The sequence below is a fragment of the Phascolarctos cinereus genome, unplaced genomic scaffold (genome assembly GCF_003287225.1).
Source record: "Phascolarctos cinereus isolate Bilbo 61053 unplaced genomic scaffold, phaCin_HiC Scaffold_726;HRSCAF=1367, whole genome shotgun sequence".
In the NCBI taxonomy this organism is placed as follows: Eukaryota; Metazoa; Chordata; class Mammalia; order Diprotodontia; family Phascolarctidae; genus Phascolarctos; species Phascolarctos cinereus.
In genome coordinates, this window is record NW_027556098.1 from 376,728,292 (window position 1) to 376,751,523 (window position 23,232).

Below are 23,232 nucleotides of genomic sequence, written 5' to 3' on the forward strand. Positions count from 1 at the left end.
GATCCTGCATCTGATCCTTCCTAATAGTGTGACCTTGGAAAGCTAAGTGGTACAGTGAATAGAGCACCAGGCAACAGAGTCAGAAAGATCTGAGCTCAAATCCAGCCTCTGATAACTTACTGGATGTGTGACCCTGGGCAAGTCCCCTGTTTGCCTCAGTTTTCTCATCTGTAAAATGAGGATAATAACAGCACTTACATCCCAGGTTTATTGTGAGGATCAAAAGAAATAATATTTGCAAAGCCCCTGGCACAGAGAAGCCACACGTGGCCTCTAGGATGAATGTTTCCCACCCGTCTTAGATCATTGCATTGCTGAGAAGAGCTAAGTCTATCAAAGTTGATTATCGAACAATGTTGCTGTTACTGGGTACAGTGTTCTCCTGGCTCTGCTCATTTTACTCAGCATCAGTTCATGTGAGTTTTTCCAGGTTTTTCTGAAATCTGCCTGCTCATCATTTCTTAAAGAACAATTGTATTCCATTACATGCATATACTTGTTCAGCCATTCCCCATATCCCCTCAATGTCTAATTCTTTGTCACCACAAAAAGAGCTGCTATAAATATTTTTGTACAAGTGGGTCCTTTCCCCTTTTTTAAGATCTCTTTGGGATACGGCCCTAGAAGTGCTATTGCTGAACCAAAGGGTATGCACAGTGTTATAACCATTTGGGTATAGTTCCAAACTGCTCTCCAGAATGGTTGGATCAATTCACAACTTCACCAACAGTGCATTAGTGTTCCAATTTTCCCACATCTTCTCTAATATTTATTATTTTCCTTTTTTGTCATATTATCCAATCTGATAGGCATGAGGCGGCACCTCAGAGTTGTTTTAATTTGCATTTCTCTGATCAATAGTGATTTAGAGCATTTTTTCATACATTTTATATGACTATAGATAGTTTTAAATTCTTCATCTGAAAATTGCACGTTCATATCTTTTGACTATTTATCAGTCTTCCCTCAGCAACTCTTGCCTGATAGGGAAGTCTTCCTTGATCAATTTATGTTTTCTATTTTATTGAATTTTTTTTATTTCTTTTGTTTATCTAGTCTGTTTCACGGATCTGCTTTTCTATTTTTAACTATTTTTAGCCAAACAATTCCGATGATTCTGGCTTCCAAATATAATTTTGTGTTTAGAAGTGCCATTCCTATAGGAGCCTAATTAATGCTTGGGGACAGACTGACTTGCCTTGGAATCAATGCCAGCTGTCTGATGGAATAAGCTCTAGACTTCGGCATGCTCCAATTGTCACCTCTAGATGGCAGTCGCCCCCTAGAGGCCGCTGACTGGCTCCTCTAGGACTTCCCTAGGGAGGAGAAAGGTAACACTAGATGCCTCTTCTGCCTAGTGTTAGCCTAAGGTTCTTTGCAACCTGTTTATGAAAAACCAAATTCAGCTCTTATTAATTACTTACTATATGCTTTGACCTGTGCTAGGCACTATGGATACAAAACCAAAAAAACAAAAATGTGGAATGTGGATAATAATAATCCTACTACTTTTAAACCGTTTTGCTTCTGTATTGTTACAGACATAAAAAAATGGGAGGGAAGAAAAGGAAACTGTTGCACTGATGACCCCGGGAGAGGCGGGCAAAGATGCCCTCCCCCTCCCACATCATGCTCGGGCTCCATCCTGCCTCACTCTAGCGGCCTCCGTCATTTCCTTGAGAACCAAAACATCCCCAAACTATTGGTCTGCGTGATCCTAGGACCGGCAAATCCTGCCCTGCATGAAGAAGCACAGAGCCTCCCTAACTAGGAGACTGCATGTGCGGCCCCTTTAAGAGAAGAACTCACTGTGGCAATTAACTCCGGGCAGAATGTGCCCTTTCCGGCGGGAGGAGCCTGTGCAGTTGCTCTGACCAATCCGAGGGCGTTATTTTCCGCGGGAGATCTGAATTTCGCGGCACGCAGTTTGGCGCTAAAAAAAAAAAGGAGAAAAAAAAAAGGAGCCCCAGACAGAGAAAGGAGGGAGGACTGGGGCAAGTGGAGCGCGGTCGGGGACCAATCCGGGCCTATCCGGCGGAGTGAGCCCAGCAGCCCCCAGGCACCCGGAAGGGGCCCTGGCCCCTTCGGGTCCTGGAGCTAAGCCAGGCTTCATCCGCGGGGCTGCCTGGAGGAGGCGGCGCGGGCCCCTCCTATCCTCCCCGCCCTCCTAGGGCTTGGCGCTGCCTAACCGGCTCGGACCCGGGCAGGCCATGCCCATCGCATCCTAGCCCCCGCCGGGCTCCCTGGGCCCAGCCTTGTGCTCTCCCGCCTCATATCCAAAGGCTCCGGATCGTCGCCCCAGGCCCGATGTTGAGGATCCCCAAGGGGGTCTCCCCGGCCCCGGGGGCTCCGCCCCTGCCGGACCGCACAAGCCTCCCCAAACGCTGCACATCAAGAAGGCCCTGCCGGTGGTGAGCCCAGTGTGGACGCCCGACGTGCGAAGCCCGCAGGGGGGCCCGGTCCCGGCCAGCCACTTCACTCCACTGTACCCCCAGATGGTGGCCGCCGTCGCCCCCGCCGCCCCGGGCAGCTGCCTGGACGCCACCCCGCAGGGGCCCGAGATCCGCGCCGGTCGCGCCTCCACCGGCCGGCTGCCGGTAATGCCCGGGGACCCTCCCTCGCTCTTTCCTTTCTTCCTCCCTTTATCCCTGGTTTCTCCTGCTGCGGGAAAAGCGCCGGACTTTTGGCGGGTCTGAGCTCCCAGGCTTTCTGGAATTTTATGTGCTCGAGGCTCAGTCTGTATGTGGAGAAGGGGGGACTTTAGGAGGTTCGTGGATAATAGGATTTAACCGAACCTGCCGCTTCCCAAGGCAAGAAAACGAGGGGCACACACCCCAGTTATGCAGGTCAGATGAGCTTTCAGAGCGCCCTGCCCTTACTAATGCATTACATGTGCCTCTGTACAGATATGGAGACTGAGGCGAGGGAGGTGGATAGAGGCTTGGCCACAGTCACAGGTGCTGGGGCTGGAGCCCTGGACCTCGTGCACTTTGCATTCGAGCGTCCCCGCTCTCCAAAGCATTTCTGTCCGAGATTCCTTCACTCTAGGGATGGCGTATGTCTATTAGGGTCACCTTGATGTGCCTTGTTTCTTCCCCCCGGCCTTCCGTGACATCCGGGCCCTCATCCCAGGGAGATGCTGGAGCTGTGAGGATGGACACATTGTTTCCCCTCTCAGGCCTTCAGTTTTCTCATTCCCGTTGGGGTGGGGGATAATTATGGGTGGAAGGGGAGGTCATTCGCTGCAAGGCGAGTTAGTGACTTCCAACTGTACCATACAAACAAATACGCTTGACGTAGAATGGAGGGACTAGCAGAGGAAGGGGCTAGCCGCTAAGGGAAGGGGGAGATACTCCCACCGTCCAACCGTGACAGCCAGTCCCCGTGTTATTTCTAGGGTGGAATCCCAGGTCTTGTCCCACCCCCCCAGATCCCATGGAGGAAACTGCACCCCCTGCTTCCTCATTTTAAAAGGCTGTGACCTGGAGGTTTTCCAGATCAAACCATCGGGTGTGCCTTGATTTTACAGTGTCCCCTGAGGTGAATTTTTGCCAATGGGCTCTATATTCTGCCTGGGACCTTCGGTTTATTTATTTTTTTCTTTTGGCTAGGCAATGGGGTTAAGTGACTTGCCCACGGTCACACAGCTAGTAAGTGTTATGTGTCTGAGGCTGGATTTGAACTCAGGTCCTCCTGACTTCAGGGCCGGTGCTCTATCCACTGCGCCACCTAGCTGCCCCTGGGACCCTCGGTTTAAAGAAACTCTTTGAGCAGGGCTGGTTCCAGTGAAATAGTCTAATTGTCATCTTACACTTCCTTTAAAATAAAAAAAGTCCTCTTTTAGAAGCAGAATCCTGGTCTCATGTCTGAGCTGGGCTTTCCCTCCAGTTTTGAAAGAACGGGTAAAGCCTCGGAGAACCCAAGGTCACCTCCATGGGTTGCTAGGATTCCAACAATAGTAATTCAAATACACCAGCCTTTGTCAAACACCTCTTAGGATGCTAAGACAAAAGTGAGAGGATAGACCCTATCCTTCCGGACTTTACATTTTAATAGGGATAGGAACGGAACCTGTGATTTCACTGTATAGGGAACTTGGAACTACCAATACAATTTGGCACCTTCTCTCCAATTTAGGCTTGGAGATGCCTGAAGCACCGAGTGCTTTAAGGATTTGTCTTGGGGTCACACAGCCAGGGTGTGTCAGTGTTAGGACTAGAACCCACATTTTCCTTTCTCAGAGGCCACTCTCTATCCAGGATAATAATGCCGCCTCTCCAAGAGGCACATATGAGCCTACCAAAGATTGTACATGTCCTGTCTCCCTCACTCTTCTTCACAGTCTTCTTGGGTTCTTTAAGGATGCCCATTTTATAGATGGGATAAAAGAAGCCCAAAGTGTTGAAACAACTCATCTAGAATTCTGCAGTTACTTAGTGGGGCTGCTCGGATTCAGGTAATCCTGACTTCCAAGGCTAGGTCTCTTTCTGTAACACCCCAGCTGCCTCAGGGTTCTTCAGTGCCCCTTCCATTGTTCAACCCGTCTCTTTTCCTGGCACCAGGGACCTTTATGCTGCCTTCCACCCAGGCCTGAGTTCCTGGCATAGGTCTAGGTCAGGAATAGGGAACTTGAGGCCTTGGGGCCACATGTGGCCTTCTAGATCCTTGGGTACAGCCTTTTGACTGAGTCCAAGTTTTACAGAACAAATCCTTTTATTAAGGGTATTTATTATGTGAAATTTGGATTCAGTGAAAGGGCTGAAAGTAGGACCCAGAGGGTCATGTGTGGCCTCGAGGTCAAAGGTTCCCCACCCCTGGTCTAAGTTTATTCTGTGGTCTAGTAGTCATTCCCCAAGGGTCAGCTCAGCTCAGCTCCTTAACACTAAGGTATTAATGAATACTTAATGAAATTACTTGAACCATGAATATGTATAACTAGTGTTTTAAATTCAGTGAATCTGTGATAGAGAATAATAGGATCATAGAATATGGAAACTGGTGGGAGCCTGGGGAGCTAGGGATGGTTAGGCTAGGAAGGACCTCGGGGGCCAGTCAAATGCCCTAAGGCCCAAAAGAGATTCTAGGTGGTAGAATTTAGTGGGAACAGGCACCCTCTTTGGAGACGGGGCACCTAAGGCCAAAATCTGGCTCTGCACTTTGTCACCTGCGGCGACTTTGAGCTAACCTCTGAACCTCCGTGGGCTCTGGTTTTCTCCATCTGTAAAATGTGGCTTGAATTAGACCCCGGGTAATACTAGCTACCATCAGTATCGTGGCTTAAAGAGTCTTCCCAGTCTGTTCCCTTAGTTGCAGCCAGACGATCTAACTCGGGCCAGGTCATTAATTGAGTCAAAGACCAGAACTAGAGGCTTCTGGCTTCCTAGGTCTGGAGGCTCTGCTTTAACTGTCTATGAACCTTTTTGTGAATCAAAAACTCTTCTGTAATGCAAATGACCGTTCCTCTTTTATCTGTTGGGGATGTGAAAGCCCTTTGGGGCCTCTAAAGGCCTGTATCCCTGGAACTGCTGCAGCTGCAGGGGGCTGGGCCTGAGCAGCTGGGTTTTACTGAGGTATGGAGGGGAGGGGGAAATGACTGGAAGGGGGGGGATAGTGCCACGTTGGTAGTGGGGGGCAGGAGGGGATAGGAATGGGTGAGTATAGGGATGGGCACTTACAGGTGGTGTGGAATGGATTTGTCCATTTCTCCTCCTGGCTGGTTTTTTTCTGACTCACTTGGGGTTCCTAGAGCTGAGAGCTCTGTATTCACAGGCGGTTAGGTAGAAATGGAGACCATTTTGTCCTCTCCTACTGCCTTTGCCTCCTGTATGGCATCAGCTGGGTCTTCTGGGTCTAGGGCCATAGAGCTGGCCGCTCCCCTCTGAAGCAGTGGGGAGTCCTTGCTCCAGGGTCCTTTTGCTCTTGTCAGACGAGCTTGTGGTGCAGGGTCCTTAGAATCAATCGAAGAACGTCAGGAATGAAAGGAACTTTAGAACATGGAATGTCAGAGCTGGGAGGGCCCCTAGAACACAGAAGGTCAGAGTTGGGAGGGCCTTTAGAACACAGAAGGTCAGAGCTGGGAGGACCTCTAGAACACAATGTCGGGGCTGGGAAGGACTTTTAAGAGATGTAATTAGTCTGGGAGTTCTTTTAACCTGGTATCCATAGATAGATTAAGGAGAGTGGTGTTTGTGAACTTGTTTTCTATTTTTTAACATGTATTTTAATGACTGCATTTTAATAGAATTTGTTTCCTTTTTAGTCCTATGGATTTTTATTTATTCATTTAAAAGCATCATTCATAAAAGGGGTTCATAGGCTTCACCAGCCTTCCTTAGGGGCCCATGACCCAAAAAATATTAAGAGCTCCTGGTCTTGTCCAATCTGCATCCCAGATACAGATGCTCAGAGCTAGAACCAGGGATAAGACCCAGGTCTCTGGGGGCCCCCCCTCAAGGGCCTGGACCTTTGCCCTTGCTGGCCCCTTGCCTCCTTCTCTTATCCTTGGACTTTCTTCTCTCTCTCCTGGGCCTCAGGCACCTTCCCTCCTTCCCCCCCCCTTTTTAAAAATTCAGTTTGCCCTTCCTTGAAAATCTCAGAGTTAAGAGCCTTTTGGTAGACCCAGAGCACAATGGATGAGTGGCTGGAAAGAAGTTAGATGCTTTTTTAGTGGTAGAGGGGAAAGGGGGTCTTGGAGACAGAAGTTTGAGGCCCTGCTCTGTTGTGTTCTAGCCACCTGCTTAGTCACTTCCACTCTCTAGGCCTCAGCTTCCTCATCTGTAAAACGGGCATAATATTTGTACGCCTTCCCTTGTTGGGTTTTTGCAAGGCAAGTCCTTGTAGTGCCATACAAACGGGATCTGTTGTTTGAATTTAGACACGTGATTTCATTGAGAGACTGTTCTTCTGTAACTTAAGAGTCTTGGAGCACCAGGTGTGAATTACTTGTATGAGGTCACCCGGGTAGGGACAGTCCTGAGCCGCCCACCTGCCTGTGCGATCTAGGCTCCGTGCTGTTGTTGTTTATTTATCCTGGCCCTAAAGTCCAGGTGCCCCATCCCCCCATGAGCAGGAGACTCCCCTCCCCTGTGATTGGCTGTGGTTTCTGGGGCCCCAGGGCCGGGCCCCGCAGAGCAGATGTGGCCCTGGTCTGATTTCCCCAGCAGGTGTTTCCCAAGCCTGGGGAGGATGGGTGGAGAAAGGATGGGCTGGGGTAGGGGATTCCTCCACTGCTTGTCTAGAAGGCCGGCTTGGATGGATGAATGGAGGGAGGGAGAGAGGCACTGACCCTCTTGGATCCCCTTGGGCTCTGGGGCGCCATGGCAGCCCCCACCCTTCACAAGGCTTTGGCCCCGAGCTCCTGGTGCCCTGTGGCTGCTCAGCTTGTGCTCTGAGCAGGTGGCAGGGGGCCAGGAAGCCCTGCTAAGGGAGGGGCTTGGGGGGGGAAGCTTTACCCTGATAAGGACCAGCTGGGAGGCTGCTCTCCAGCCCCACCCCACCCTGGCCCGCCCTCCCCTACTGGCCCCTGGAGATAGGCAGTGGGCCCAGGGTACTGGCCTAGACATCCTACAAACAGTTATAAACCCCATGCTCCTTCCCTGCCCCTCCCCCCCAGCCCCGGTAGGGGGTGCAGAGATGAATAACAGCCTTGTACCTGACCTTAGGGAAATTGCAGTTCACACACAGTAAGCAGATTGTTCAAAAAGGGGGGGGGAACCCTCATGTCTATAATACTGCTGCAACCACTTGAGGTAGGCTGTGCAGGACAGTCCGGTCCCGGCTCCAACACTCTGCTGTGTGACCTCGGGCCAGTCACTTGCCTGCTCTGGGTTTCTGCTTCTTACTGTGTGAATGAAGAAATCATTTCCCAAGGTTCAGTCCGACAGCTGACTCGGTTGGTTTTAACATTGTATGACTGATTATGTGGTTGTTATGAAAGCCTTCTCTACTCTGCCCCCGGCCTGTGCTTGAGCCCTTTCCCAAACTTCTCTCCCCTGGAGCAGGGGCCACAGTCAGGGCCTCCTTAGGACGAGCCAGGAATCCTTGGCTGGATCCCTTCCAGGTCAAAACTCAGAAGGTGGGAGTGTACCCTCTGGGGATTTCAAGGCTTACCCTTTAGAGTCCTGGAGGTTCCCTGCGAGAGACAGGGAAACTGAGGCACTGATGTGGCTTCAGTGTCCTGGCACTAGGAAAGAGGGCCTGGGGACTGGGAGGGGCTGGCTCTGTTTCCATGTTCTATTGATTTCCCTCTTTTGGTTTTTAGGGTTTCAAGGCCAAGAGGAAATTGGATCTGGAGGGGATGGGACGGCAGGGACTCTCTGAGTTCCGGACACCCAAGGGGAAGTGCAGCAGAGGAGAAGGCCTCCCGAGCCCCAAGAGTGAGTGCTCTGGAGCACAACAGAAAGGGGATGGGCCAGGGGGCCAGTGGCTGGGAAAACAAGATGTGTGAGCATGGCTTTCCTAAATCCCTGCTCTGTGCCTAGCTCATTGTGGGCCTGAGTCCTTGCTCTCAGGGATCGAAAGCATAGAACAGAGAATGTCAAAGATGAGAGGGCCCTTAGAACCCAGAATGTCAGAGCTGTGAAATAATCTTAGAACAAAGAATGTCAGAGCTGGGAGGGCACTTAGAACATGGAATGTCAGAATTGGGAGAGGCCTTAGGACATAGAATGTCAGAACTGGGAGGGGCCCTAGAACACAGAATGTCAGAGCTGTGAAATAATCTTAGAACCTAGAATGGCAGAGCTGGGAGGGGCCTTAGAACATAGAATGTCAGAACTGGGAGTGGCCTTAGAACCTAGAATGGCAGAGCTGGGAGGGGCCTTAGGACACAGAATGTCACAGCTGTGAAATAATCTTAGAACCTAGAATGTCAGAGCTGGGAGGGGCCTTAGGACACAGAATGTCAGAGCTGTGAAATAATCTTAGAACCTAGAATGGCAGAGCTGGGAGGGGCCTTAGGACACAGAAGGTTAGAGCTGGGAGACATCTTAGAACTCATTGCCTTGGACATTGCACGGTGCTCTGGAGGTGACCTTGGCTTCTGGTTTGGGCCCAGTGGTAGATTGCCCTGAGACCCATGACGTCTGTTCTCCGAGCACTGAGTGAGGGAAGGGCTCATTGTGCCGTGTGGGATGCCGGGACATCATTTTCTTTGGCCACTGCAAGTTTCAAAGAGCGTCAGCAAAGCTACAGAGGGATATCTTGGTGATTCAGCATGATGTGGATTAGAACATTGCCTGTGGGCTCAGGAAGACATGGGTTCTGAAGCTTCCTAGCTATATGACCATAATAGACGAGTCACTTAGCTTCTCTCAGCCTCAGTTTCTTCCTCTGGAAAATGGGTACATCAACACCTGTACTACCTTCCTCACAAGGTACTGAAGAGGAAAGTGTTTTACAAATGAAGTGCTATATAGCCAGGAATTATTATTACCCACACTGGTGAAGTCACCAATCCTTTATGTCTTGAAGCACAAGTAGCTTACTCTGAGTTTCTGCTTGGTTTTGTTTCTTTAAAAATGTCCCTCAATCCATCCTTCTTCTCGTTCATTCCACACACTCTCAGATCTCATAATTCTGAGTTCCCAAGAATTTGGTTTCAAGTAGCTTCCCTGACCCCAAAGTAGGCCAACTCACAGTGAGATCTTCCCTGAGATATCGTGTGGCATTATGGAGAGTCAAAAGCCCAGCCTGTATGATTTGGTGAGGTCACTTCAATTAAACCTCCATTACTCTATCCTAAAAAGGGCAAGCCACCAGGCATAGGAAGAACCTTACTGCAAAGAAAAAACCTGACGAATACAACTACAGTACTCTTGGCGTTAGTCTCGGATCTGCTGGGAACAATTTTATTCATTTTAACATTAAATCCACTTTGAGCTTGGAGAGAGAAGTTCCCAACTGTCGTAGTCCCTTGTGTCCTCTGAAATGACTGTATTCCAAAATAGTTTACACTGACAGGAATCCTCAACCAGGGGAGGCTGGCTTACCTTTCCAGAGTTGAACGACTGAGTTCCCCTTCCATTCCTCCTGCACCACTCCCTTCACTCTGGGGATTAAACAAAGGGGCCTTCAGTCTATGGATACTTTAATCCTTTCTCAGTGCAGCAGTGTGGGGCATAGCACCAATCCCTTCGGGCAGGCACATGAACTGGACTGGAGTTATTCTTAAATCTTACAGAGTTAATTCTGTCTTTAAGGTATTAGACTGTCTCAAGGTATCAGATATTGGACCTGAGTTGCACTGTCAACAGGTATCATCCTTAATCCATTCCTCTGTAAAAAACCTTTTGTCCAACTATCAACCACCTTTCCGAGGGTATTTTCCCTGGAATCTCGAAAGGACCTTGGAGAAAATAGCAATAATGGCTAGCATTTATATAGGTCTACAAAGTGCCTTCCATGTTTTAACTTATTTTGATCCTCATAACAACTCTGAAAAGTAGGTGCCATGACTATCCCCATTTTACAGATGCAGAAACTGAGGCTGAGGGAGGTTTACTGACTTGCCTGGGATCACATAGCTAGTAAGTGAGGCAGGAAATTAAAATTATTTTCAGTTTTATTTAAAAAGGAGGTTTAACAAATTAATAATAAATATTAATAACTGATTTTATTAATAATTAACATTTATTCTTTATACACTTTATATAATTAACATTGATGATGAACATAGTATATAAGTATATTTAAAGAAGGTTTAACAAGAAATGATATTAATGAATTTAGTAATGATTAATAGTTATTATTTATATTATTAATAGTTAATATAAATCTATTTAAAGAAGATTTAAGAAATGATATCAATAGTGGATTTTGTTAATAACTAATTTATTGTTTATAATATTAATAGTTAATATAAATACATTTAAAGAAGATTTAATGAGAAATAATATTAATAATGAATTTTATTAATAACTAATACTTAGTGCTTACATAATTAGTATTAATAATTAATATAACCTAAATATATTCAAAGGAGGTTTAGAATACTAAATAATATTATAGTTAATTTTATTAACAATAAAATTAATAATAAATACTATATAAAGGAGGTTGTAAAACTGAGAATCACAGAATTTTTACCGCCAGAAGGGACTACCTAGGCTAGCTTAGACCCTCTCCCCATTCAAATCTTTTGCATAATAGTATAAGTGCCACCGTCTCCCGAGGCACCCCTTTCCACCTCTGGATCCCCTGCTTGTTGGGAAGTCTTTCCTGACATTGACTAAATGTCCTTGTCTCCCTCTGAGGAGTCTCCTCTCCCAGCATGCCCAGTCCCTTCTGCTGCTCTTCCTCAGGTGACATGGGCTGACAGTTCCTCACCATCCTGTCTGGCCTCCTGGATACCCTGCAGCTTATCAGTGCCAAATAGTGGTGCCCAGACCTGGACGACGGCCAGATCCTGCTGGTTGGTCTGTCTTCCTGCCTCCAATCTCTCCCAGACACTCTAGGCCCCTCCTCCACTCAGGGCCAAAGTCATCTTCCTCACATGCAGGTCTGACCACGCCACCACCTCTGACCACTTCCATCTTCTCTCTGGCTTTGAAAGCCCTTTACAACCCTGGCTCCTTCTAATCTCCCTAGTCTTCCCATCTCATCCCGTCTTGATATGGTTCCATCCCATAATATTGGTGTCAAGACACTGCCATCTCCAGATGCCGGGCATTTTCTCTGGCTGTGCCCCATGCGTGGAATGCCCTTCCTTCAAGTTCTCCCTAAAGTCAGCCTTCTATGCAAAGCTTTTTCCTGATTCCCCTGAGGGCTCCTGTTTTCCCTTGGTTATTATCTCAGTGTTATCCTGTATATATCCTGTGTGTGCAGGGTTAATAATAACTAGCACTTAGCTCATCTGATCCTCACAACAACCCTGGGAGGAGGTAGGTGCTGTTATTATCCCCATTTGATGGATGGGGAAACTGAGGCTGAGAGGGGTTAAAGTGGCTCACTCAGCTAGTAAGTATGTGAGACCAGCCTTGAACTCGGCTCTTCCTGACTTCAGGTTGTTTGTGTGTTATCACCCATGTTAGTCTCTAAATTCCTGGATTGGCCAGGGACAGTTTTATAGCTTTTCGTCACATCCCCAGTCCTTGTGCAGCAAGGGGGTGCCATAGTGCATAGAGCGCCAGGCTTGGAGTCAGGAAGACTCATCTTCCTGAGTTCAAATCCAGCCTCAGACACTTACTAGCTGTGTGACCTTGAGCAAGTCACTTTTCACCCTGTTTGCCTCAGTTTCCTCATCTGTCAGATGAGTTGGAGAAGGAAATGGCAAATCGATCCAGCATCTTTGTCAAGAAAACTCCAAATGGGGTCGTGAAGAGTCACACATGACTGAATAAGAACAATAAATATCCCCAGTCCTTAGCAAAGTGCCTGGCACATAGCAGATACTCAATAAATTCTTGTTGACTTGACATGATCCAGAAGAGCTCTGGCAGAGTCTGAGTACAGTGATAGATGCTATCACTTCCCTATTCCTGGAAACCAGACCTCTAGTAATGCAGCATTAGCTGCTAAATCATAGGTAAGCTTGTGTTCCACTACAACCTCCAGATCTTTTTCAGAACAACTGCTGTCTAGTTGTGGCTCCCCCCATCCTACATTTGTGAAGTTGATTTGTAGAACCCATGTTTCTTCCTCTATAAATTAGGGCTGATGCTTAGACTATTTATCCCTCAGGGTCAAGCAAGCCTTTTGTAAAACTTACAATCTGTAAAAATGGGAGTTAGGATAAGATTTATTTCAATTGATGCAAAGTGACATTATAGGTGCTTAATAAATGCTTGTTGATTGATTGGAAGTGAAATCAGTCAGTCAGTATCCATTAGTCACCTACTATATGCCAAGCCCTAGGGATAAGATGAAAGGCAAAAGCTAGCCAGGGGTGGAGAACCTATGGCCTCCCTCTAGGTCCTCGAGTGCGGCCCTTTGACTGAATCCAGTGTGGCCCTCTAGGTCCTCGAGTACGGTCCTTTGACGGAATGCTGGATTTAGTAGTTGGAGACCCTGCGCTTCAGAAGCTCCCAATCTAATGGGGAGACACCTATTGATGAACAAGCTGCAGACGGGAGAAATTGGAGCTTGTCTAAGAGCGGAGGCGCTAGGATTAAGGGGGCCGGGAACGAATAAGAAGTCAGCAGAACCAGGAAAATGACACATAAATGATGACAATGATGTAAGTTGAAAGAACGAAAAACAATTGAGACCAAGCTAGCACCTCTTCCTTTTTTCTTTTTTTTTTTGTTTTTGGTGAGGCAATTGGGGTTAAGTGACTTGCCCAGGGTCACACAGCTAGTAAGTGTCAGGTGTCTGAGGCCAGATTTGAACTCAGGTCCCTCTGACTCCAAGGCCAGAGCTTTATCCACTGCTCCATCTAGCTACTCTTAGCACCCCTTCTTTCATAGAGGTGGGGGACAGTGAGTACAGAACGTTGTATCTGTTGTTCATTTCACTGACTTTTTTCTTTTTAATTTTATTAATTTATTTTGATTTATCAACAATCACTTCCATATGCTTTTGAGTTGAAAATTTTTCTCCCCCCCACCCTCCCCAAGACAGCGCACAATCTGATGTAGGCTTTACATTTACATTCCTATTAAACATATTTTTACATTAGTGAAGTTGTAAGTAAAAATTAAACCAATAGGAGGAACCATCAGAAAGAGGAAACAAAACTCAACAGAAGGTAAAAATAAGTGAGAGCGATTCGACTTCCATAGTTCTTTCTTTGGATGTGGACAGCATTTTCCATCCCGAGGCCTCTGGAGATGTCTTCAATCCTCGTAATGCTGAGGAGGGTTCAGTTTAACAATATTAGTCATCGCATAATGTGGCTGTTATTGTGTACAAAGTCCTCTTGGTTCTGCTCACTTCACTCAGCATCAGACCATATAAGTCTTTCCAGGTTTTTCTGAAGTCAGCCTGTTCATCATTTCTTACAGCACAATAGTATTCCATTACATTCATATACCACAACTTGCTCAGCCATTCCCCAATGGATGGGCATCCTCTCAATTTCCAATTCTTTGCCACCACAAAAAGAGCTGCTATGAATATTTTTGTACATGTGGGTCCTTTTCCCATTTGTGTGATCTCTTTGGGATATAGCCCCAGAAGTGCTATTGCTGGGTCACTGACTTTTTTCTTTACTCTTTACTCTTCATTACCCTGCTTTTGGCGGGGTTGGGGGGGAGTGTGGTGCATATATCTGGAGGCAAAGAGGATTTAAAAAGACATATCAAGAAAGGAGTAAGCATTTTTTTAAAGCACCTACTATGTGTCAAGTACTGTGCTAAGCACTTTGCAATGATTACCTCCTTTGATCCTCACAACCACCCTGGGAGGTTGGGGCTATTCTCTCTTATTTTACAGATAAGGAAACTGAGGCAGGCAGGGGTGAAGGGACTTACCCAGGGTCACACAGCTAGGAAATGGTTAGGTAGGGGTTTCATAAAATTAAAGTAAAGAAATGAGAGCTAGAATTCTCTAAGTGGGTCTTTACCTTCTTTTCTCCCTCTTCATCAGCCCCCAAGTCCCCAGGTGAGAAAACAAGGTATGACACATCGCTGGGGCTACTCACCAAGAAGTTCATTTACCTGCTGAGCGAGTCGGAGGATGGGGTCCTGGACCTGAACTGGGCGGCCGAGGTGCTGGAAGTCCAGAAGCGGCGCATCTATGACATCACCAACGTGTTAGAGGGCATTCAGCTCATCCGCAAGAAGGCCAAGAACAACATTCAGTGGGTGTAAGTGGCAGGGCGGCCTGGGAGAGCCACAGGGTCCCCCGGGGAGGGGGAGGAGGAGGGTGGGCCTGTCCTGGCCTGAAGGCGGGGACCCCAGGCCCCCTAGGAGCTGAGCTGGGGGAACAGGGATGCTGAGGGGTGAATCCAGCCCCTTTGTTAGGACGGGGGGAGGCAGCTGTCACTGTGCTCCCTGGAGCTCTGGGCGGTCACAGCAGGCTGCCCTGGCCCCCCATTCCTGGAAACCAGGTTCAGAAAACTCCCTCCAGAGCTCCCCACAGGCATCCCTGTGATAGAGTGTAAGCTCACTGAGGGCAGGCACTGCTTTGCTCTGGCACCTAGTAGGTGCTTAATGCTCGTTGATGGAGTGAGGCAATGAAGTGATTTTTGCACTCATTTCCTTCAAACATTAAGCGTGTAAATCTGGATTGGGCCAGGCTTGGCAGCCAGCCCTCTGGCTCCCCTACCCTCCAGTTTCAAGGCCCACGGATGCTGAGGCCAGGCCTGCCCAGGAGCTAAGAGTGAGGGTGTGGGGCCTCTCTATTCCCAGAGGCAGGGGAATGTTTGAAGACCCAGTTGGGCCCCGCAAGCAGCAGACCCTGGGCCAAGAACTGAAGGAGCTCAGCAACATGGAGCGGGCCTTGGACCAGCTGATTCAGAACTGCACCTTGGATCTGAAGAACCTCACGGAGGACGAGACCAACCAGAGATATCCTTCTTTTGAGGAGGGGCCTGGGACATGGGCATCGGGGCAGGGAAAGGGGGACTCCTACTGGGAGTGAGCTTGAGACCCCAGAAGTCTAGAATTTCAGTAGATGAAGGTTACCAGTACAGAAGGCACTCTAGGCAGAGGAATGTTGTGAGCAAAGATGTGGGGGTGGGGAGGTACATAAAGTGCTGATGGGAAATGACTAGATCAGGGTGGGGAACCTTGGTCTGGATTTCACTGGATTCAGTCAAAGGGCTGCACTAGAGGACCTAGACGGCCGCATGTGGCCTCAAGGCCGAAAGTTCTCTACCCTTGAACTAGATTCACTGAGTTCTGGTCAAGGAGTAGTAGGGAAGGGGCCCTGACAACCAGACTGAGGAGCTTGGACCTGACCAGACTCCTTTTCCCTTAACCTGGCTTCCACATTGGCCTATGTAACCTACCAGGACATCCGGGCTATAGGAAATTTCAAGGACCAGACGGTGATTGCCGTCAAGGCCCCTCCTGAGACTCGCCTGGAAGTCCCCGACCTGAGGGAGGTGAGGGGTAACTCTTCTGTTCTGCTAGAAATCCAGGATTTAGGGAGCTTTACCCCCCAGGGGATCAGTCATCCAGGGTACCATCCAGGCTGCCTGGGCACCTGCATGCACTGCAGTCACTAGCAGGCCAGGGAGCTCTCATGCAGTGTTTCATGGGGCAGGCAGTCAGAGCTGAAACCTGAGGAAGTAGAGTGATAGTGGTGAGTGGGACATTAAGACAGTTTTAGAACATACATGTCAGCTGGAAGGGCCCTTAGGACACAGGATGTCAGAGCTGGGAGGGTCTTAGAGCTAGAAGTGTCTTTCGAAGCTTTCTTTCTTCCCCCCACCCTCCCATCCACCTCAGGAATGGGCAGGAGAATGAACCATGTGGTGTGGAAGACAAACAAACAAGCATAAATCTAGGATTACTCAGAAAAGCGCAAAGTGAGATCATGAATTGTACAAAGAGCAAGGTCCCCATCAGTGTGAGGTACTCAGGCAGGCAAACCAGTGATTCAGTACTTAATTCCAGATAATCAATTGCTTATTCCATGAGAATTGCTTTTGTTCTATTCAGTTAGGATGAGGAAAGCTTTCCAACATGTGAAGCTTTCTAACACAGCATGGCAAAATAGATAAGAGTGGGAGACTTGGAATCAGGAAGACCTGGCTTCAGATTCTACATCATACACTTTCTAGCTATGACCCCTCCCCCTGCAACAAGTGCTTAACTTCTGCCTGCCTCAGTTTCCTCATCTGTAAAATGGTGATAATAGCCCCTTCTCCACCTGTTATTGTGAGAATCAAATGAGATCATGTCTCTAGGGCACATTGCTAACCTTAAAGGCTCACAGGAATGTGAGCTATTATAAAAGAATGACTTACCCAGGGGCTCCATAATCAGCTAATGGCAGACTGTAGTATCTCCAGACTTCCATGCTGGTGTTTTTTCTGTGCTGCTGAATACGTGCCTACTGTGTGTATATGTGTGTGTGCACCTACTGTGTGTGTGTGTGTGTTGTGTGTGTGTGTGTGTGTGTGTGTGTGTGTTGGGGAAGTGGTCGTTGAGGGGCAGATCATGGGTTCAGACAGAGGCCCTCAGATGATCCCCAGCTTCCTCTATACCAGCAAACCTGCCCTGAAGATGCTCCCCCCTCTCTTGTCTCCCAGGACAACCTCCAGATTTATTTGAAGAGTACCAATGGACCCATCGAAGTGTACCTGTGCCCGGAGGAGAGTCGGGAGGCAGGCAGTCCCTCCCAGGAGGCTGCCCGCTCTGGCCCAGGCCCCTTCACGGGCCTGTCCAGCAGCCCTAGCAGCTCTTGTGGCCCGGATCTCATTGCACCCCCAGGTAGGTGCTGAGCCAGAATTGTGGTCTCTTCCTCTCATGCTGGGAGTAGAGGAGGGCACAAGTCCATCACCCCACCCTGGGACTCTAGACCCTTGAAGCTCCCCAAAAAGTTCCTTTAGCTCAGACTATCTTTAATTTTACTATGACAAGAATCATCAAAGAGGATTCATTGATCACATTCTTTGTATAGGACATTTTGAGTCTCAGGAGGAGATGTGGAGAAGCTTAGTCTGAGAGCAATCACTGAATCATAGATTTGGTGGGAAGGCTGAACACAGAAGACCCTTAGAACCCAGGATGCCAGAGCTGGGAGGGCCCTTAGAACATAGGATGCCAGAGCTGGGAGGGCTCTCAGAACATAGGATGTCAGAGCTGGGAGGGCCCTTAGAACACAGGATGCCAAGGTGGGAGGGCCCTTAGAACACAGGATGTCAGAGCTGGGAGGGCTCTCAGAACATAGGATGTCAGAGCTGGGAGGGCCCTTAGAACCCAGAAGGGTCAGTCTCCCATTACAGAGTAGAACTCTCAGGCTGAGTGAGTGATTTTCCCCAGGTCATGCTGCTCCTTGGTGACAGCCAGTTCTTGGCCCCGAGCCCCGTGGGTCCTTGTACCCCAACTGCCTCTTCGGTGCATGTAAAGATGACTCATACTGCCTGTTTCACTGAATGAGCACTGTGCGCATGGCATTGGCAATAAGAATCATAACTATGATTTGTCTAGCGTGCTAAGGTTTACAAAGTGCTCCACGTGTATCATTTCATTTGATCCTCACAAGTCCTGGGACAGAGGTGCTGTTAACGTCCCCGTTTCAAAGATGAGGAAACAGAAGCTGAATGCGGTTCAGTGTTTTGTGCAGGGTCACAGCCAGCCAGGAGTATGTGTGCCCGGACTGGAGCTCGGGTCTGTCCTGTGTCTTGGTCCAGCCCTCTTCATTCTGGCACCGCTCACCTGCCTGTCCTATGTACCCTTTCACAGACTAAGACCTACGGGAGTGTCAAGGTGGGAGTGATGGGTGATCAGGGGTGACTTCCTGAACGAGGTGGGGTTTGAATGTGACCTCGAAAACCTCTGAATTTCCCCGGCTTCCTCCTGCCATGGTTCTTAGTGCTGATATCTAGACAGGTGGATAGATTTTCCATCTCTGCCCTGGAGAGGAGGAGGTGGGGGCTGTGTCGTTTGTCCATCTCTGCGCGCCCCCCCCCAGATGCTCACCCCTCCAAGTGATAAGACTATGAAATAAAGTCACAGCCCCGCAGGCCTTGATACTGGGGTGATGATAACATCAGTATTTGAGTCAGACCTGATGGCTTCTAGTGGGCTTTCACATCCATTATCTCATTAGCTCCTCGAAACCTACTGGGGTCAGAATTATTATCCTCATTTTACAGATGAGGAGACCGAGGTTCGCAGAGGTGCCATAAAAAGTCTTCGAGTTTCCCAGTCTGATACCTTTTACCCCACGTCCCTCTCACGACTCACAATCCCCTGGGAACGTGTGGGAGGCAGGGCCCCGTTTTCCTGCTTAATTCCCCTGGCCTCCAGCCCAGTTCCTATCTCTTTGGCCTAGGCCTGGGCCCCACCCTGCTCTTCCTCCTGTACCTTAGCCAGGGTGGGGTGGAGCCTTTAACCTACTGAGCTCCCTGTCAGGGTGGGGGCCTCTGAGTTTGGGCAGGGAGGTGGTGCCACCCAGGGTGAGAGGTTTAGGGCTGGCTTGAGGGAGCACCTGGCCTACCCAAAGCCCTTCCAGGCAGGCCAGAGCTGATGGAGAGATGGAGGAGCGCTGGCAAGGCCTCACCTCCCGAAATCCTTCCTTCTAGAACGCCTGCCACACTGCCTGACATTCTACCATTAGAAAGTCATTCCTTTGGAAGGTAAAGCCCTTTTTGGTCTTCCAGAGCCCCCTGTTAGAAAGGGAAAACCCTAAAGCCTTTACTAGCTTGCCTCTTAAGGAGGATTTGTTTAATCTTCTAGGAGTGGAGGGGGAACCCACCAATGAGAAACCTCAGTTTTTCTCCTTAAAAGTAGGTTAGGCATCCTTGGGACAGTTGGTCATAGTGAGAGGGGGGAGTATTTTGGGGGGAATGGGAGGGTCCTTTCCCATGATTCCCTTTGTTTATCCACATACAGAGTGTAAGGCAGAGTGGAGAGGGCTTTGGACCTCTCTCCCTTCCACCTTCCTCCCCCCACCGCCCCTAGAGCAGGAGCTCTTCTGTGTGATATTAGGCAAGTGTGACATCAACCACCAGGTGGCGCCATAGTACACAGAGCACAGAGTTCGAGAAAGACCAGAGTTCAGACAGGACCTCAGGTACTAGTGCTGTGTGACCTTGGGCAAGTCACTTAACTTATCTTTCTCAAGTTTTTATTTTTTTGGGGGGGGGTTGTTTTTTGTTTTTGTGAGGCAATTGGGGTTAAGTGACTTGCCCAGAGTCACACAGCTAGTGAGTGTTATGTGTCTGGTCTGGATTTGAACTCAGGTCCTCCTGAATCCAGGGCTAGTACTCTATCCACTGAGCCACCTAGCTACCCCTGTCTTCCTCAGTTTTGCCCAGTATAAAATGGGCACAGTAATGCCTGCCTCCCAGAGTTGTGAGAATCAAAGGAGATCATATTTGTAAAGCCCTCCACGCAGTGCCTACTATATAGTAGGTGCTCAAAAAATGCTGATTTAACCCATCCCTAGGAAAGTGACTTGGTCCTTTCCAGGCCTTAATAAATTAATCAATGGCCTTTGATGGGTTAACTTACTCATCTGTAAAATGAAGAGGTTCTAGGGGTATATCGTCTAATCTCAGAGCTGGACAGGACCGCTGAGGCCATCTGAGTGTACATGGATAAGAACCTCCCCACTAACCATGGCTTGGAGGCTTCTGGTGACAGGGAGCTCACCACCTGATGAGGTTTGGACTCAGGGGTATCAGAGATTGCTAATATGCCAAGATCACTGCCTTTGTAATTATCCCGACTCTTCCTATCTCTGAGGTTTTGAGCCAGTCACGCTACCTCTCTGGGCCTCATTTTCCTTATTGGTAAAATTCAGGACTAATTACTCTCTGGGGTCCCTTCTAGGACCCTGGGACCTCCCCTTGTGAGGCCCCTTCGAGTCCTGGCATTTGAGGATTTTAGCAGCCAGCCTGTTTGTAGGGGCGCCCCTCCCTGGGGATGAGCAGGGTCCCGTGTGGGCCGGGAGTGTGATGAACTGATCTCTCTCCTTAGCTGTGGCTCTGAAGTCCCAGCCGTCCCAGGCCCTGCTGGAGGTGAATGAAGGCCTCTTGGACCTGCCCCACCCGCTCCTGCAGCAGACCGAGGACCAGCTCCTGTCCTCGTCCCTGAGCGGCTCGCCTCTGGTCACCTTCTCCCCACCCCTGGATGAGGAGGACTACCTGTGGGGCCTGGATGGCGGGGAGGGGGTCAGCGACCTCTTTGAATCCTATGACCTGGGAGACCTGCTGAGGGACTAAGCCTCCTCAGCTCTCCACCTCTTCATTAGCACTGGGCACTCAGAGCTGCCGTTAGCCTGGGGAGGTTGGAGGTTAGGGTCGGGGGAGTGTCCTTCCTCTTAGGCCCTCCCTAGCTCCCCAGTACCCTCTGGTTTTCCTTCCCTTCCTCAAGGAGTCAGACTCCAGTAGCAGCAAAGTTGGGGCGGCAGCTGTTTTGTGGGATGGTGTTTAGGGGTTACATGCGTGGGGTGGCAGGCTACAGGTTGCCTCCCCTCTGTATCCTGCCCTGTTTGAGGCTGACGCAGAGTAAGGACTGTTCTTCTTCCTCCTGATCACTTCCCAGGTAAGGCTTCTCTCCCTGCCCACAGGCCGGGACGAGGGGCTCCTTCCTGGTGGGAACCCACTCCTCAGAGGGCTTCGGACCCAAGTTAATGGTGCTTTGGTGTGCCTCAGGGCTTCAGAGCCCACGATGCACTTAGTCATTATTGTATTTATTTGGGATTTTCAGGTTTGAATTGCTTCAATGTTTTGCCCAGATTCCCTGGGGTTGGTTCAGCTGGGAAACTGTTTGTTTCCCTGGCTTTTTGTTTTCTTTTAGAAAAAGATATACTTTCCTCAATGTGGCCAGTCCCCCACCTCCATACCCCTGCCCCAACTCAGTCAAGACCTAGAGGCCTGTTTGATCTTCTGGGTAGCTCTCATACCTTCGTCCGCCCTAGCGGGCAGGGCTCTGTGTGTGTATGTGTCTCCTTGTCTGTCCGTCTGTCTGTGGGAGGAGCTTGGCAGAACACTGGCCAGACCAGCTATGCCAGTGACCGGCTACTTCCCCTCCCATTCTAGGCAGACCAGGACCCTCTAAGCAACGGAAGGGATCTTGGTTCCCTTGATAGGTGGGGCCTGCCTTGTTTCCAGGGCCTGATGGGAGCTGTCCATGCCATGGAAAAGTGTCAGCTCTGCAGCTCCAGCCAGACACAGGCACTCAGCCCGGGAGACCTGCCGTCTCTATCTTACCACCGATCGTCCAGGCCTCTGACATATGTGGCCTGTGGCGTGATTGATGGGAAGGTGACTGGTACTCCCAAAAGGCACTTGGGAGTGGTAGGAGATGTGCATGGGACGCACGCCTAGTCTGAAGGTCCCAGTTTGCTGGGATACTTATGAGCCATCTCTTACCCTCCCCTCATATCCCCCCCCCCCAGCCTCCTTTCCCCATTTTTGATCTGATCCTTTCTGACATAATAGCACTACCTGTAGAGGGAAGGAGGAGGTGGCACTACCCAGTAGGAGGCCCCAGTTAATTCCACTTCCCCTCCACCCCCCTTATCAGCCACCTTTATGAGAAACTGCTGACATCCCTCAGCTAGTTCCACTGGCCAAATGTTGAGGCCCCGTCATCCCATCAGGGTGGGAAGACTAATACTGACATTCAGTGCCCTTTGGTGACTGCCCATGACCCAGGTCCCAGGGGCTCTGAGACAACTCTCCCTTCCTTCCCATCACCCTCCACAGGGGATCGGGGGCCACCAGCAGCTTTGGTCTGCCAGCAAAGATGTGGGTTTTTTGGAGGTGGGGGTGGACCCAAGCGCTCTTGGCACTGGCCTGGGAAGCACTTTTTATTTTATTTTTTTTAAGTTGAAATTTGTGGCATTAAATTGGTTTGCAATGTGAAGTTAACACTGTTACTACTGAGTGCATTTTCTTGGCATCGTGAGAGCCGGGGAGGGATGGGTTTTACTGGAAGCTAGAGATGGAGATGCTAGACATTTGGAGCTAGGCTCAGGTGTGCCCCATTTGGTAGCATCTGGGAACAGATGTGCCCTGCTCCCTTCACGGGGAGATAAGGGCTGATGCTGCTGTGGTTTCAACCTGACTTGGCTTGGCACAAAAACAGCCCCATATTGGGGGAAGGAAAGGCCGGGGTCACTCGGATCCCCCCACCCCTGGACACAGTCAAGTTCTTCCTTCATTGAGAAATTACAGCCAAGCCAGCATTCTCTCTGTCCTGTCCAGCAATGACCCAGGAGCTCTGGGTCTCCAGATGGGAAGCCAGTAACACGCTGGGATACAAGGAGCGCCCAGAGACCCTCCTGACTTCTTGTGTGGTGGGGGGAAAGAGGAGAGTTGACTGGGCTTCGCAGAAAGCTTTGCCACTCTGAGGCCAGCCTTCCAGAGGCCTCACCTGCAGTTTTTAAGGAAGCGGCGGATTGGCTTTCCATCAGCTAAAGGCCAAAGGAAGGCTTTAGATGGGGTACTGGGCAGTCGCTGGCTTAGCTTGTCTCCAGAGCAAATCTTGGAAGAAGTCTGCCAGATTCACTCTTTGGGTCCTTAGGGACAGGGCAGAGCCCTGACCTAGCCTCTGGAGGGAGAAGATGAGGGTAAGAAATCAAGTGAGCTCCAGAACCCAGAGGCAGAGCCTGAAGCATTGCCTGTGGCACTGGGGGTGTGCACAGACATGGGGCTGGATGTCATAAGAG

General features: G+C 49.5%; 1 protein-coding gene across 1 annotated transcript; it reads left to right on the top strand.

Annotated features, from left to right (window-relative positions):
• The first annotated feature begins 1,848 nt into the window (after window positions 1-1,848).
• Window positions 1,849-22,432, top strand: E2F2 (E2F transcription factor 2). The gene is given in 8 exon segments (XM_078145605.1): window positions 1,849-2,335; window positions 2,338-2,597; window positions 8,261-8,375; window positions 14,524-14,743; window positions 15,288-15,446; window positions 15,871-15,985; window positions 17,138-17,318; window positions 20,535-22,432. Coding segments are annotated over 8 exon segments (1,323 nt in total). The 5' UTR covers window positions 1,849-2,307; the 3' UTR covers window positions 20,780-22,432.
• The last annotated feature ends 800 nt before the right edge of the window (window positions 22,433-23,232 follow it).